The 15,000-nt window shown below is 27.5% G+C and overlaps 2 protein-coding genes across 7 annotated transcripts in view; both read left to right on the top strand.

Moving 5' to 3' along the window:
• Positions 1-15,000, top strand: part of LOC124429034 (longitudinals lacking protein, isoforms F/I/K/T-like) — a 284,869-nt gene that overhangs the window by 259,394 nt on the left and 10,475 nt on the right. Inside the window, exon 7 of one of the 6 annotated variants that reach the window (XM_046973797.1) lies at positions 12,648-13,070. The exons of the other annotated variants lie outside the window; for them this stretch is intronic. Within the exon in view, the coding sequence (XP_046829753.1) occupies positions 12,648-13,033 (386 nt within the window). The 3' untranslated portion in view covers positions 13,034-13,070. Of the gene's footprint in view, positions 1-12,647; positions 13,071-15,000 lie in introns of those variants that run through there. 6 annotated transcript variants of the gene reach the window in all.
• The window catches only part of LOC124429063 (zinc finger protein 676-like), a 3,610-nt gene continuing 1,289 nt past the window's right edge, over positions 12,680-15,000 (top strand). The window contains exon 1 of the mRNA XM_046973859.1: positions 12,680-12,816. Within this exon, the coding sequence (XP_046829815.1) occupies positions 12,786-12,816 (31 nt within the window). The 5' untranslated portion in view covers positions 12,680-12,785. The remainder of the gene's footprint in view (positions 12,817-15,000) is intronic.

The raw sequence follows: 15,000 nt of genomic DNA, 5'->3' as shown, positions 1-15,000 counted from the left end.
TTGGATGTTGAAGGAATATTTAATAAACTTTCACGAATAGGAAAATATTTAAAGGAAAGGACATTATAATCTTATCGGACGATGTCTTTTTTCCTTTTCGTTTTTTTCTTTTCTTTCCTTTTCTTTTTTCTTTTTTTTGTCTTTTTTCTTCTTCTTCTTTTTTTTCTTTTTCTTTTTATTGTTACCATTAGAACAATCATCCTCCTGAAAACGATAATCTCATAATAAAAGAATTTTTCGAAAATTGAAAGGAGTTTCAAAAAATCCCATACATTTGTTCCTCTTAGAACAGAATATCCGATAATAATTCTATTCATTTAGAAAACATTAATAATTGTAATTAATTATAAATCGACCGATTTCTAAATTCTAATTTTATTTCACGTAAATTTTCAATTATTGATCGAAAATCCATGTTCCCTTTGTGCCATGTCCCAAAGAAAATTTAAGTCGCAAGTTGTCGCAAAGAGAGAAGGGAGAAAGAAAAAACAATTAAGAAAAGAAAAAAAAAAAAAAAGAAAAAAAAAAAAGAAATAAAATTCTTCGGATTTAATTTTATCCATGCACCTAAATACACTATTTTATTCGTTCATCCAATTTATCATCGATCTTTAACTGCATCTAATAATACCACCTTACAAGTCATACAACAATTGTAAATTACGATAATATGTATTTGTCCGATTTGATTACAATTTTTTGTTTTCTTTTTTGTTTTTTTTTTTTTTTTTTTTTTTAATTCTTTCAGGATTCGTTTAATCGAAAGAGATATGTGAATCGTTTGTATTTTAAAGATCGCGAAAAAGAAAATTTCGAAATTTGGTTGTTTTTATTATATATTTTTATATGCCTTCTAATAAAATTATTATTTTATTAGATTCTAATTAAAATTATTATTAATTGTTTTCTTTTTTCTTTTTTTTACGATTTCACGTATCGTCGAAAAGAGTGATTATATAAAAGATTTCTCATTGAATCGTTATCGACTTGTTAAGAAAACGGAATTGATAATAGCGATATTTCGTCTTTGAACGTAATTTTGAACATTTCAACAAACTAAACAATCATTCCAACGAAGACAAATAATGATGATGATGATGATGATGATGATGATGATGGTATCGTTGAATCATGATATTCTGCGATTTCGTGTTTATGATAAAGTATTGTCCAAGTCATTTGATCTATTAAAAATGACACGTACATGTAATTTTGTCACGAGGAATTTCAAAAAATTTTGCAAATAACATTACATGAAGGAATGATTTTATTTTTCTTTTTTTTTTATTTTTTTTTGCTTTTTTTTCCCTGAAAATAAAATATTTTTATGCGTTGCCTGTGTATGTGTCTCATTACAGAAAAAAAAAAAAAAATTGTGATTAATGATTCTTTATAAAAGTATATAATTCGAACCAATCCTCAAAAAAAAAAAAAAAAAAAAAAGGAAAAAAAGAAGTAGAAGAAAGAAAAGAAAAAACTTTTGACCCCAATCCTGTATATTTTTGTTTCTTTCCTATGAGATTGTGTGCATGTGCTGTTGTACGAATTAATAATGTTGCATTGTTAATAATTTAAACTAACTACACAATCGACCTGTTTTATTATCACAGTTTGTGTGATGATAGAGAGAATAAAACGAAAAAAAAAAAAAAAAAAGAAAAGAAAGAAATAAACAAATAAATAAACAAACAAACAAAAACAAATACGAAAGAAAATTTGTTCGACTTTATGAAAAAGTGAATAAAAAAAAGAAAGAGAGTAAAAAAGAAGGAAATGAAATAAAAGAAAATAAAAGAGAAGAAAAGAAAAAAAAATGTACGCACAATTCTGCTATAATTTTTTTTCTGTTTCTCTTTCCCCAGCCCCTCCCCCCCCGCCGTCTTTTCTTCTTAAGAACACCACGATCGTTCGTTTCTCAAAATGACTTTGTACAGGCGATGTATAACGAGGAAAAGAGAGAAAGAAAAGAAAAGAAAAAAATTAAGAAAAGAAAAAAAAAAAGAGAGAATAAAGGAAAGGAGAAAAGAGAGAAAGTAAATAAAAAAAAAAAAAAAAAAAAAAGAAAGAAAATTGATCGAAATAAACAACGAAAGAGAAAAAGAAAAAACGAAACGAAAAAAAAAAGAACAAATAAAGATAAAGAAAAAGAAAAAACAAGAAACGTCTCTCGCAAATAACAAAGATCTAACGCTAATCCTTAAACACGAGTCTCCATTATTTCTTCTTTTCCTTTTCTGCTTGTCTTTTTCAGTCTTCCTAAAGAACTTGCAAAAGAATTGGGTCTGCTTTCAATGTGGCAAACGTTATCTATGGCGAGGCTCATTGAAGAATCACATGCGCGTCGAATGCGGCAAGGAACCAACTTTCAAGTGTCCAATTTGCGGAAGGAAATTCAAACACAAGCATCGTTGGCAATCCCACGCTAAATGCGTACACGGAATTGATCTGTAATTTGAACTTCGGGCGAGCGTGAACTAGGGCCTGCAAAAGAAGTTAAAAAGAGAAAAAAAAAGGGACATGAAAAAAAAAAAGAGAAAAAAAAAAAATAAAAAGAGAAAAGAAGATAAGGAAAATTTGATCCTTCTTCTTCTTCTTCTTCTTCTTTTTTTTTATTCTTTTTTCAATATCGTGATAACAGAGGACAAACAAATGAAAAGTATTAGAGAAAGAGAGAGAGAGAGAGAGAGAAAGAGATTTATTAAAATTGTTGTATGCAATAAAATTGATCGTTTTCCTTTCATAACATTGACCTCTCAATGTGTGTACTTTTATTTCGCGCGAAAGACCAAAAAATGAAAACAAATGAACACGAAGGAGAAAAAAAAAAAAGAAAAAAAAAAGAAAGACAAAATATACATACTACAGTCACATATATATATATATATGTATATATATATATATATATATACACGCCCACACAAATGCAGATATCGTTTCTTAATGAATTTCTCGGCTTTAATCGAATATTCGACATTTTCTTTTTCTTTCTTTTTTTCTTTTCTTTTTTTTTCTATTTTTTCTTCTTTTTTTTTTTTTTTTGGTTGTACTTTATTTCTTGCGCGTTTCTTTTTCTTTTCATTTCCATTGAAGTATCGTTCTTTCGTAATACACATAAGAGTGTATTTTATTGTAAAATAAATATCCCCCATAATGTGTCTTACAATTGTTGTAACTAATTCTTTTCAATTTATTATTTATAGATATGATTTATATATATATATATATATATATATATATATATATATATATATATATATATATATAAGTTCTACTTCGCAATTTTTTCTCATCGTCTTCTTCTTCTTCTACTTCTTCTTTTCTTTTCCTTTCTTCTCTTTTCTTTTTCATTCCTTTATTTTTTTTTTTATTTTTTGTTGTTGTCGTCATTGTTGTTGTTGTTGTCATTGTTGTTGTATATCTTCCAGCATTTATTTTACGTAAATATGTAATATCGTTTGTGTCTATCGTTGACATAGTATTTCAATTAAAAAGAAAAAAGAAAAATAATATATATATATATATATATATATATATATATATATATGTATATATACATATATATATATATATTCAATACGCCCTGCTAGTTCATTCGTTCCCATATGTTTTTCGTTAATTTCACCTTTAATTATGACATACAAACACACAAACGTACACACACACACACACACACACACACACACACATACATACTAATGTGAATAATTTTTTATTTAAACGAATAATAAAGTTTTATGAAAAAAAAAAAAAAAAGAAAAAAGAAAAAGAAAAAAAAATATGTTGCAAGATTTCTTCTTAGGGAAAAACAATTTCGAAAAAAGAAAAAATTAGAGAGAAGAAATTACTCGTTAAAATTGTTATCCTTTTCATTTTTGTTGTTTTTTTTTTTTTTTTTTTTTTTTTTTTTATTGTCATAACTATCGTTATTTTTCGTTATGTTGATAATTAAAGATTGACGAAGATGATATTTCTTTTCTTTTCTTTTCTTTGTTTTTCTTTTTTCTTTTTTTTATCTTTTGTTTCTTTTCCTTAGAACCATTTTATTGGTGTACCTAACAATTAATAATGTTCATTATAACGATCGATCGATATTTCTTTTCAGCGAGGAAGACATGGAAATGTTGGCAGTGCAACAAGAAATACGTTTGGAAAGATTCACTGATGAAACATCAACGTGTGGAGTGCGGTAAAGAGCCGAAATTCGAGTGCAAGATATGCGGAAGAAAATTCAAGTACAAACACCGTTTGCAATCCCACGAGGAACGTATTCATTACTTCTACGTATGATTTAGATCCTTCTCAATCCTCCTCAATGTTGCAAGGGACGAGTAAAAAGAAAGAAAGAAACAAAACAAATAAAAAAAAAAAAAAGGAAAAGAAAAAAAATACCCGTTTTATTATAACAATAATATAAACGCATTTATAAATGTCTTCTTTTTCTTTTTTTAATTTCACCGATTTTTTATTTTAATACAATCGAAGAATATAACATTGTATGATTTTTAAACTTAAACACATTCCTGTCACACCATATAATTCATCTTGTTCTCTCTCGTTACTTTCTCGTTTCGTAATTATTCACCCTCAATAGAAACCTTTTATTAATTATCCCTTTTATTATTATTATTATTATTATTATTATTATAGAGATTCTCTATCGAATCTCTAAAACAAATTTCTTAATATTCCTTAATTCTTTGTTTTTTTTTTCTTTTTTTTTTTTTCTTATCGAAAATTATATCCTGCAATAAAGCACTCAAATCTTCACATTTATATTAATATATCCTTTTTTTGATTTTCAATTATCAATCTATTCAATTATCGTTCATTGATTCCATCATATAAAATAAATATCTCAATGTACGTACATAAGTGTACACGAGTATTTATTGTATTTTAAAACGAATGATTCGTTTAATCTGTCTCGACGAACAATCGCATATTTTTTTCACGAATCTTTTTACCAAACATTGGAAAAACAAAGATGCTTCGTTACGTGTCGATAAAAAATAATATTCATTCGCGAATTTTCATTTTTTAAACGAACAAATACCTAAGAGGATTTTAAATACTCGATCAGGTATGGGTTTAATGAGTGACAACTGAAGGACTAAAGAGATAGAGAGAGAAAAAGAAAAAAAAAAAAGGAAAACGAAAAAATAATAATAACAACACGTACTCTCATTGTGCAGTGGAATATTATAATATTATTTATATAACGTTTCTTTATATGTAATTTATTATTTATATATATATATATATATATATATATATATATAAATTTATGTTATAGAAATGTTATATAAATGTTATGAAACGACTTCAATCGAGGTAGGTAAAGAGAACCAGAAGAAAAAATATTGTATGAAATAATTAAAAAATATTTTCAATTAATCGAAAGTATTTTATTATTTTCAGACGAGAAGTTCGAACATTCAAGGAGTCCAGTTTACACGATATACTAATTTCTTTTTTCTTCATTCGTTGTTCTATAAATTAATGTTTCTCTATTTGATCTCTCTCTCTATCTATCTAGCTATCTATCTCTACGTCTTTTTTAATTATACTATTCCAATTTTCCATTTATACTAAGCCTAGTTTATTGTTTTAAATTTTCTTACATATTCCATTTGTTGCTGTTGCTGTTGCTATTGCTGTTGCTGTTGCTGTTGCATCCTCTGACTCTGATTTCATCCTTGTATTTGAATTTTCTATAACACAATCCTTTTTCTCTACATACTCCAAATTTTTATATTCACTATATAGGTATTTTCAATAGAACTCTGCTCTGCGCATCCCTGCAATAACTTGCATCAATGTGGCACATTATTGTCACGTCGTTAACAATTTTCAATAACGAAAAACAAATTTGCACTTTAGGAAATACGGAGCTACGATCCGTTTCGAACGACGTCACACGGAAGAATGATCTCGCACGGAGAAACGAAGGGAATAATAACAACAACATGTGACTCATATCGGTTATACACGATTTAAGACGATGATAACAATAATACTAAACGATTGTTTTGATAACGCAATAACGTGTTCTATCGATAATATGTATTGAATTAGCCAATAAATAATATTGGTAATGATAAAATAAAATTATTATTAACAAGTATTTGTAATAAAATAATTTGTAATAAAAGTAATGTAATTTTTACTAAGTATTGGTAAAAGTAAACATAAATTAATGAAAGTCTCGAAGAAAGAACAATCGATTTTTTTTCATAGAATTTTGGTAACTAAATCTTTGTATTAAAAAATTTCCGACATTATTTATTGGCCCAATCCAATGTATTTAACAGCGATTAAAAAAAAGAAAAAGAAATGAATAAATAAATAAAAACGAAAAATACAGTCGATTATATTTTGATTGAAAATCGATTTAAAAATGAATCTGTATCGTCACGATATTCGATTATCTTGTCAGATTTGATTATAAAAAAAAGGAGAGAGAGAGAGAGAAAGAAAATAATAAACGAAAAGACGAATGAAATATTTTTGCAAAACTATCTGCGAATATTTTCAATGCGCTAATTACTTTTTACAATACAATTATCTTTTTTCCATACTCGTTCTTCTATACATTAATATTTTTCATAGTTCTCTCACACACACACTCTCTCTCTCTCTCTCTCTGTATCTCTCTGTTTCTATCTCTAGCTCTGTCTTTTTTCTTTTTTTAACGAAACCTTTTTAATCGTTTTTTTTTAGCCAAAAAAAAGAAAAGTCTGTATATATAAAAAGAAAGAAAAAAAAAAAAAAAAAAAAAAAGGCGGAATAAAAAAGTTGACAAATCGAATTCGAATTTCACTTGATCCAAACGACCCACTGTGTGCTGCAAAATCGAATTATAGGAGAATCGACTAGAGAGATTATCGATCGAAGTAACATGTAAAAGAGAAAAGGAAAAAAGAAAAAAAAAAAAAAAAGAAAATCAAAAAAATGGGGGAAAAGAGAATAGAGAAGGAAAAGAAAAGTAATAATAAACGAACTGATCTATTGTTTTTCTTTTTCTGTTGGACAGTGCCGTGGCTGAAGGCGAAGAGAAAGGTCAATATAACTCAGCTCATTCATAAATGTATGAGATGTGGGAAAAGTTATCAATTACATACGTCCCTGAGAAGACACCTAAGATTGGAGTGCGGCGTCGAACCAAAAGAGGTCTGTCCAATTTGTAGGAAGAAATTCACACACAAATACAATCTTATGTGTCATATGTCATCGTGCAGTCGAAGGAGAGGAATTAAGTGAATAAGAAGAAGAAAAAGAAGAGGGAGAAGAAGGAGAAGAAGAAGAAGAAGAAGAAAGCAACAGTGAAAAAAGAAAAAAGAAAAAAAATTAAATAAAATCATCTTTCTGAAATTCTAACATACGGAATATTATTTATCTCCCCTATTAATGATCATTAAAATATTAATAATAATAATAATAATAATGATAATAATAATAATAATAATAATAATAATAATAATAATAATAATAATAATGATAATAATAATAATAATAATAATAATTGTTGAGTATAATTTTGTTTGTTATATTTATAAACGTGAAAGATAATAAATCGAAAGGAAATAAAAGAAAGAAGAGAAAAGGAACAAAGAAAAAGAAAGAAAAAAAAAAAAAAAAGAAAGAAAGAAAAAAGGCGAAAGAAATTATTCCCCTATAACAATAATGATAATTTTGTTGAACTAATCGAATGTAATTTTGGATATTTTTTTTTTTCAGACAAGGACAATATAAAATTACCAACTTTCAAGATCCTCCGCGTTATCTGTCCTAATTGCGGTAGGGGATACAAAAGGAACGATTATCTACAACGGCATAAAAAGGAATGTGAGATGGAACGTACCTTCGTTTGTCCGATGTGCGGGAAAAGATTTAAAAGAAAATATCATTTGTCGAGGCACGTTAACGAAACGAAACACACGAAAAATCAACGTGACAAAGCTTTATTTAATGAACTGAACTATTGAAAATATTATTCTTTTATATTTTCTTTTCTCCTTTTGGTTAATCTTTTTTTTTGTTTTATCCTTTTATTTTATTTTATTTTATTTTATTCATTCATTATTTTTCCTTATTTTTCTTCTATATGCATATATATATATATATATATATATATATATATATATATATATATATATATGTGGCTGTGTCAGGAAAAATGTCGTCTGTAATAATAATTTCAAAACATTTAAATATATGCATTAGTCATGTTCTAAAATATATAAATGTTTATTTCTTTATCAAAAAAAAAAAAAAATAATGAAAAAAAAAGGAAAAGAATAAAAGAAGAATGTAAATACATTAATGGTTCTTATCATAAAATGAAAATGAGAAAACATTCCTTATAAAAAGGATTTATTTGTGTATACAAATTCTTGAAAGTGAAAACATGATGTGCGACATTTTTCCATACAAACAAAACTATACAATGTGTAAATAAGTACATATATATATATGTATATATATATATATATATATATATATATTTTTCTCTTTTTATTATCTCTTATAAGGAACGATTGAAAATTGACGTATGTGAATTCAATTTATGCAAAAAAAAGTCCGAGATATCTGCGATTTCATTGACTTGAACGATTTAATTGAAAAAAAAAAACAAAGAAAGCAAACAAAAGAACGAAACAAAAAGATAATAAATACATTACACTGATAAAACAATCTTGTAAATCTACAAAAAGAAAAAAAAAAAAAAAGAAAAAAAAAAGAAAAAAGAAAAAAGAAAATAAATTGTCGATATAAAATTTATTTGGCACAATACAAAATACAATTTTTTCCATCACTCATTGTTCTATATTATTAATGTTTTTCTTTGTACTCTTTCTCTCTCTCTCTCTCTCTCTCTCTTTCTCTCTCTCTCTCTCTCTCTCTCTCTCTCTCTCTTTCTGTCTGTTTTTTGAACGATACTTTTTTGATTTTCTTTTTTTAGTAAGAAAAAATACAATCAAAAGAATGTACACAAAACTCGTATTCGAATTTCACTGAACACAGACACACACACACACACACACACACACACACACACACATACACTCTTGATCAGAGAACCTGCTGTGCGAAGGAGAAGATTCATCAACGAACATTTTTCGAACATTTGGTATAAACACGAGATCGAAATAACGTGTAAAAAAAGGGGAAGGAAAGAAAGAAAAGAAAAAAAAAAAGAAAAAAAAAAAGAAAAAAAAAAGAAATGAAAAGAAAAAAAGGAACGAATAAATAACGAACTGATCTCCGTTATTTCTTTTTTTCTGTTGGACAGTGCCGAGGCAGCTGAAGATGAGGAGGATGATTAATCTACCGCAAAAGAAGAAATCTGTCGTCCATAAATGTACGAGATGCGGGAAGAGTTATCAATTATATACATCCCTGAGAAGACATCTTAGATTGGAGTGCGGCGTCGAACCGAAAGAGACATGTCCAATTTGTGGGAAAAAATTCACACATAGATTCAAACTAACGAGCCATCTGTCGTCCTGCGGACGAAAGAGAGGATTTACGTGAACCGAAAAGAAAAAGAAAAAGAAAAAGAAAAAGAAAAAGAATTATTTCTTTTAACTAATAACACTCGTAATATTATTTATCTCCCCGTTATGGCAAAATAACAAATAAGAGGACCATTATATATTACATTATTTATATTTTCGAAGGAAAATCTTCGAAACGCAATTTATTTTTTTCTTTATACTTGCTTTTTTCCTTTCTTTTTTTTTCTTTTTTTTTTTTTTTTTCTTTTTTTTTTTTTTTTTGATTTTCATCAATTCTTAACCAAAGAGACCATGATCGTAAAAAAAAGAAAAGAAAAAAAAAAGAAAAAAAGAGATAACACAAAGAAATTATAATTATATATTGTATTATGGGGTATCCATAAGTCGTCGAGATATCTATTTTAATAATTATATATTAGCCATTGGTTAAGTTCGATTTAAATATATTCGACACGTGTGATAACTCTTGTTGCGCATATTGTAAAGCAATTTTTCTTTTTTTTTTTTTTTTTTCTTTGGTTTTTTTTTTTTCGTAAATTTATTGTTTTCAACAAAGAAAAAGAAAAAGTTTTCTATTATCCCAAAAGACACAATATGACGGGCTATGAATCTTCCGAGGGCAAACTTATAACGAACGTCGATGCGACGCGTGCTGTTTCATCTTTCCTTTCTTTCTTTCTTTTTTTTTTTTTTTTTTTTTTTTTATATTTTCTCCCCTTTGATATTTCGAAATCGTATGAAATATCAAGAGAAGTTCGCGATAAGAGAAAACATTTGTGAATTTCTATAGGATACGTGATCCGAGTCGACTAAGTGCCAAAGTTGTTTAAGAAAAGTTTCATTTAGTGACGAATACGAATTGAAATCATCGATGATAGTGTTCGAACTGTGAACGATCCTTTTTCAATTGAACGATGTGATCCTTTAAAATCGTTCCTTCAGAAGTTAGATCCAAGATTATTAATCGTGCAAGAAATAAGTGACATGGATTGGGATTACAATCGGCATAGATATACTTCAGGAAATAATTTGGATTCCGCATCGAATTGACGAATGGAAATGAGGATAAATAAAGAAAAGAAAAGGAAAAAAAAAAAAAGAAAAGAAAAAGGAAAAGAAAAGCAACGAAGCATAATTCTCATCATAGATCGGACAACGAAATGATCTGACATTTCTTACAAGATTCGTCACAGGTGATTAGAAATTCATCCAAATACAGCAGCTTAATGGCGAAGCTAATCAACCGTACCAACACACCTAAATCGTGTCAGACATTGAAAATAATGTTTGATGGAACGTTCGATCGGACTGTACTACGATAATTTATTACGAGTCCTCATCGAAATCATGTGAGAACAATTACCACACCGATGTTTTTTTTTATCAACAATCAGGATCGTATTCTTCTTCCATCATAGTACGAAGTAAATTTTTATTAAAGAGGAATTGAAAATTTATAAAAGAAAGATAAGTATAAGTAAGAGATTGTGAAGATAATGATGGCGAATATGTATATTCATTGATTAGAAAATAATAATAAAATAGAAAAATTAAATTGAATTTTGTGTATGCGTATGAGTGCGCGTATGTCTGTCTGACTGTGTAAGTGTGTGTGTGTGTGTGTGTGTGTGTATGTATTTAATATTGAAATCATTGATTACACTTATGGGTACCCATAATATAAAATATATCTTTGTGTACGCTTATTAGGAGAAAATAAATTCAAATTTATAAGAAAAACAAAATATAAAATATATATACATATATATATATATATACATACATAACATACATATATATATAAAAGAGACAATGTGCTACTACAACTTACTCTATATACATATTTATTATACATATTTATATACATATATATATATACATACATATATATATATATATATAAATATATATATATAAACATATCTATCTCTCTATCTCTCTATCTCTTTCTATCTGAAAATTGCTTGCGATAACGCACGAATCACAAAAGTCTCTCTTATCAGCGAATAACACAAAGCGTCTATAAAAACCAATAAAAAAAAAAAAAGGGCAATGTATATGTACCTATCATTTGTAACAACAATTGCAATTGCACTTAAGAGGACACGAAATAATTTCTCTGCTTGCCTGCGAGGCCACTTTTGCTCTCTCTCTCTCTCTCTCTCTCTCTTTCTCTCTCTCTTTCTCTCTCTCTTTCTCTTTCTTTCTCTTTCCTTCTCATTCTCTTTCTCTATTTCACTCTTATAATCAGATATCTAACATCATCCCTTATTTATTTTTTCCCTATCTACGTCTAAAGAACCTTTTCGAACGTAATTCCAAAAACGATCGAGAGAAAAAGGATTCGAAGAAATTAAATCTTATTCAAACGAATAAGATAATAATAATATAATGACGTACATATATATATATATATATATATATATATATATATATATTATATACGTACACGTATATGGACACATAATAAAAATGTAATAACTGAGATTTCTCCCAAAGGATTTTTCTGAATTGACGTTAGATCAATTTTATAAGTCGATCGATCCGTCATATATAACATCGTTACAATCTTATTTTTCTCAGGTATTTATATGGACTTCTTACAAATACATTTCTATTACAGATTGATAATGAATTTATAAATAGAAGAAGAATGAAATAAAAGAAAAAAGGGATTAATAAAAAGAATGAAAAAGAGGAAATAGAGTCGTTAGAAAACAATTTTCCAAGGAAAGGGAAAAAAAAGAGATCTCTCTCTCTCTCTCTCTCTTTCTCTCTATCCCTCCCTCCCTCCCTCTTTCTCTCTCCATCTTTTTCTTTCTCTTTCTCTCTAACTATCTATCTATCTATCTATCTATCTATCTATCTATCTATCTATCTCTTCGCAGATATATTTGTTCAGAGCGAAAAAGAAAAAAGAAAAAAGAAAAAGAAAATGACAAAAAAAAAAAAAAAAAGAAAAGAAAATATAATGAAATTTAAAAAGAAGAAAGAAAGGAAAAGGAAGAAAGGAAGGAAGGAAGGATGAAAGGATGGGGAAAGGATAGAAGGAAGGATGGATGGGGAAGGAATGATAAAAAATAAAGTCAAAGGGCATTTAACTAACGTTATATCCTCGTCTCGTTTCAGGTCTCCTAGCGACGATGCTACTCTCGTCTGATGTACAACATTATCAAGAGAGGAACGATATTACTTGGTCGCGTGGTTACGCCAGTGCACCATATAAAACTATAAGATATCAAAAGAGAAAGGATTCAACGAGGAACAATGCAGCAGATGCTAAATACGTTTGCAACAGGTGCGGGAAGACTTACAAGGCGCCTACTTCATTGAGCCGTCATAAGAGATTAGAATGCGGGGTGATACCCTGCGAGGTCTGTCCAATTTGCGATCGTAGATTCAAACATAGATTCGTATTGAACTCTCATATCGTCGGTTGTCAAAGAAGACTACGACACATTGTTCAAAAAAGAAGCGGCTCGCCATATTTGGCGGACGAGCATGAAGGTTCTTAATCTTCATGTTATAAATATACTCTTATCGCGATATAAACAACCCTTTTTTTTTCCTATTGTGCTAATATCATCATCATTATTTTTTATTATTATTATTATTATTATTATTATTATTATTATTATTATTATTATTATTATTATTATTATTATTATTATCATTTTCTTCTTCTTCTTCTTCTTCTTCTTCTTTTTCTTATTTCCTTTTTTTTCTCATTTCATTTTATTATCCCGTTTTATATTTTTTATTGTACCTTTTGCCGATTTTCGAGATATTAAAAGATAAAAAGTTTTCATTGATCATTCGATTGATATTATTAATGTCCGTCTCGAATAAGGAAAAAGAGAAAAAAACAAAAAAAAATTGGACGAAAAGAAAAATAACGATATCGTGCGTTTACGTATACATATGTTGACGTTATATAAATAAATATATACATATATTAATATTATATAAATAAATATGTATGTATATATATATATATTTATTTATATATACCCATTTTAATGAGACAATTTTAATATTCTTGTTCAATTGACGAACGCAATTATGTTTTTGAAAAGTATCGTTCCATTTCCTCCTTCTTCCATATTTTTTTCTCTCTTTTCTTTTCTTTCTTTCACTTTTTTCTTTTTTTTTTTTTCTTTTTATTCCTCCGACACTCTTTGCATCTCGAAAATCGCAAAAAGAAAAAAAAAAAAAAAAATTAAAATGAACTGTCCATATCTGAATTTTAAATGTATTAGCGAGCAGGTCAAAAATGTGTCCCTATGTGTTGACCGAAAGTTATTAAGGTGATTAGAAAAATTAATTACTCTTTTTTTTTTTTTCTTTCTTTCTAATCCAACCAGAATCCTCTAAAAAGTGTCGAAACCAAAGAGTACCTAATCGATTGTTAATATCATCTAGGAACTTTTTGTATCAATCTAGAAACTTTTCGTCCATCCTGCACAACGGAAATTAATACGTATGAAAATAATTTTTATATATACATATATATATATATATATTTAACGTTTTCATTTTTAATGTTTTTTTTCCTTGTTTTCTCTCTCCTTCTCTCTCTCTCTCTCTCTCTCTCTTTCTTTCTCTCTCTCTCTCTCTTTCTCTCTCTCTCTCTTTCTTTCTCTCTCTCTCTCTCTCTCTCTCTCTCTCTCTCTCTCTCTCTCTCTCTCTCTCTCTCTCTCCGTTCATCTCTAATTTAATATAAATAAAACGATTTATCATACGATTTCAAGATATCGTATTGTTTATTATATGCCCAAACGAGAAATCGATCATTGATTATAATATTCGTGTCGATTAAGCGGAATGATCATTTTGAATCTCGATTTTTATATTTTCTTTTCCCCTTTCCCATTCTCGTTTTCTTTTATTTTTATTTCTTTTTTTATTTTTTTTTATTACACGGCCAATGATAATAGGAACCCTCGTTGTATTATATAACAAAAATAAAAATAAAAGAATTAAAAAATAATAATAATAATAATTAAAAAAATAATCCGATTGATATATCTACAATTCTGAAATTTTTCCTAAATATACATACATATACATATATATATATATGTGTGTGGATATATATATATATATATATATATATATATATATGTATGTGTGTGTGTGTGAGTGCGAAGATGTTATAAAAATATTAAAACGCTTTTACAGTGAAATGATTTTCTTCCTATTTTTCCATTTTTTTTTTTTTTTTATTTTTTTTTTCCATCAAAACAACGAAATAATTTAATCCTTTGAGTGCGAAACTCTGCAGATTTGAACATTGCGATGAACATCGTACACATATATGCGTTCATAGCGATCAAAGGATTAAAACATAATTACATTTCTTCAATCTTTTATTACCGATTATTGTGTTTTTAATATGTAATTAAAAGGAGAGAAAAAAGAAAATTAAAAGAACAGAAAAGAAATACTCTTGTAGGTGAAAAAAGAAAGGAAGAAAGAATAG

Source organism: Vespa crabro, chromosome 14 (assembly GCF_910589235.1).
Source record: "Vespa crabro chromosome 14, iyVesCrab1.2, whole genome shotgun sequence".
Classification (NCBI taxonomy): Eukaryota; Metazoa; Arthropoda; class Insecta; order Hymenoptera; family Vespidae; genus Vespa; species Vespa crabro.
Note: the sequence above shows the minus strand (reverse complement) of the source record. Positions and strands in the feature narration are given on the sequence as shown.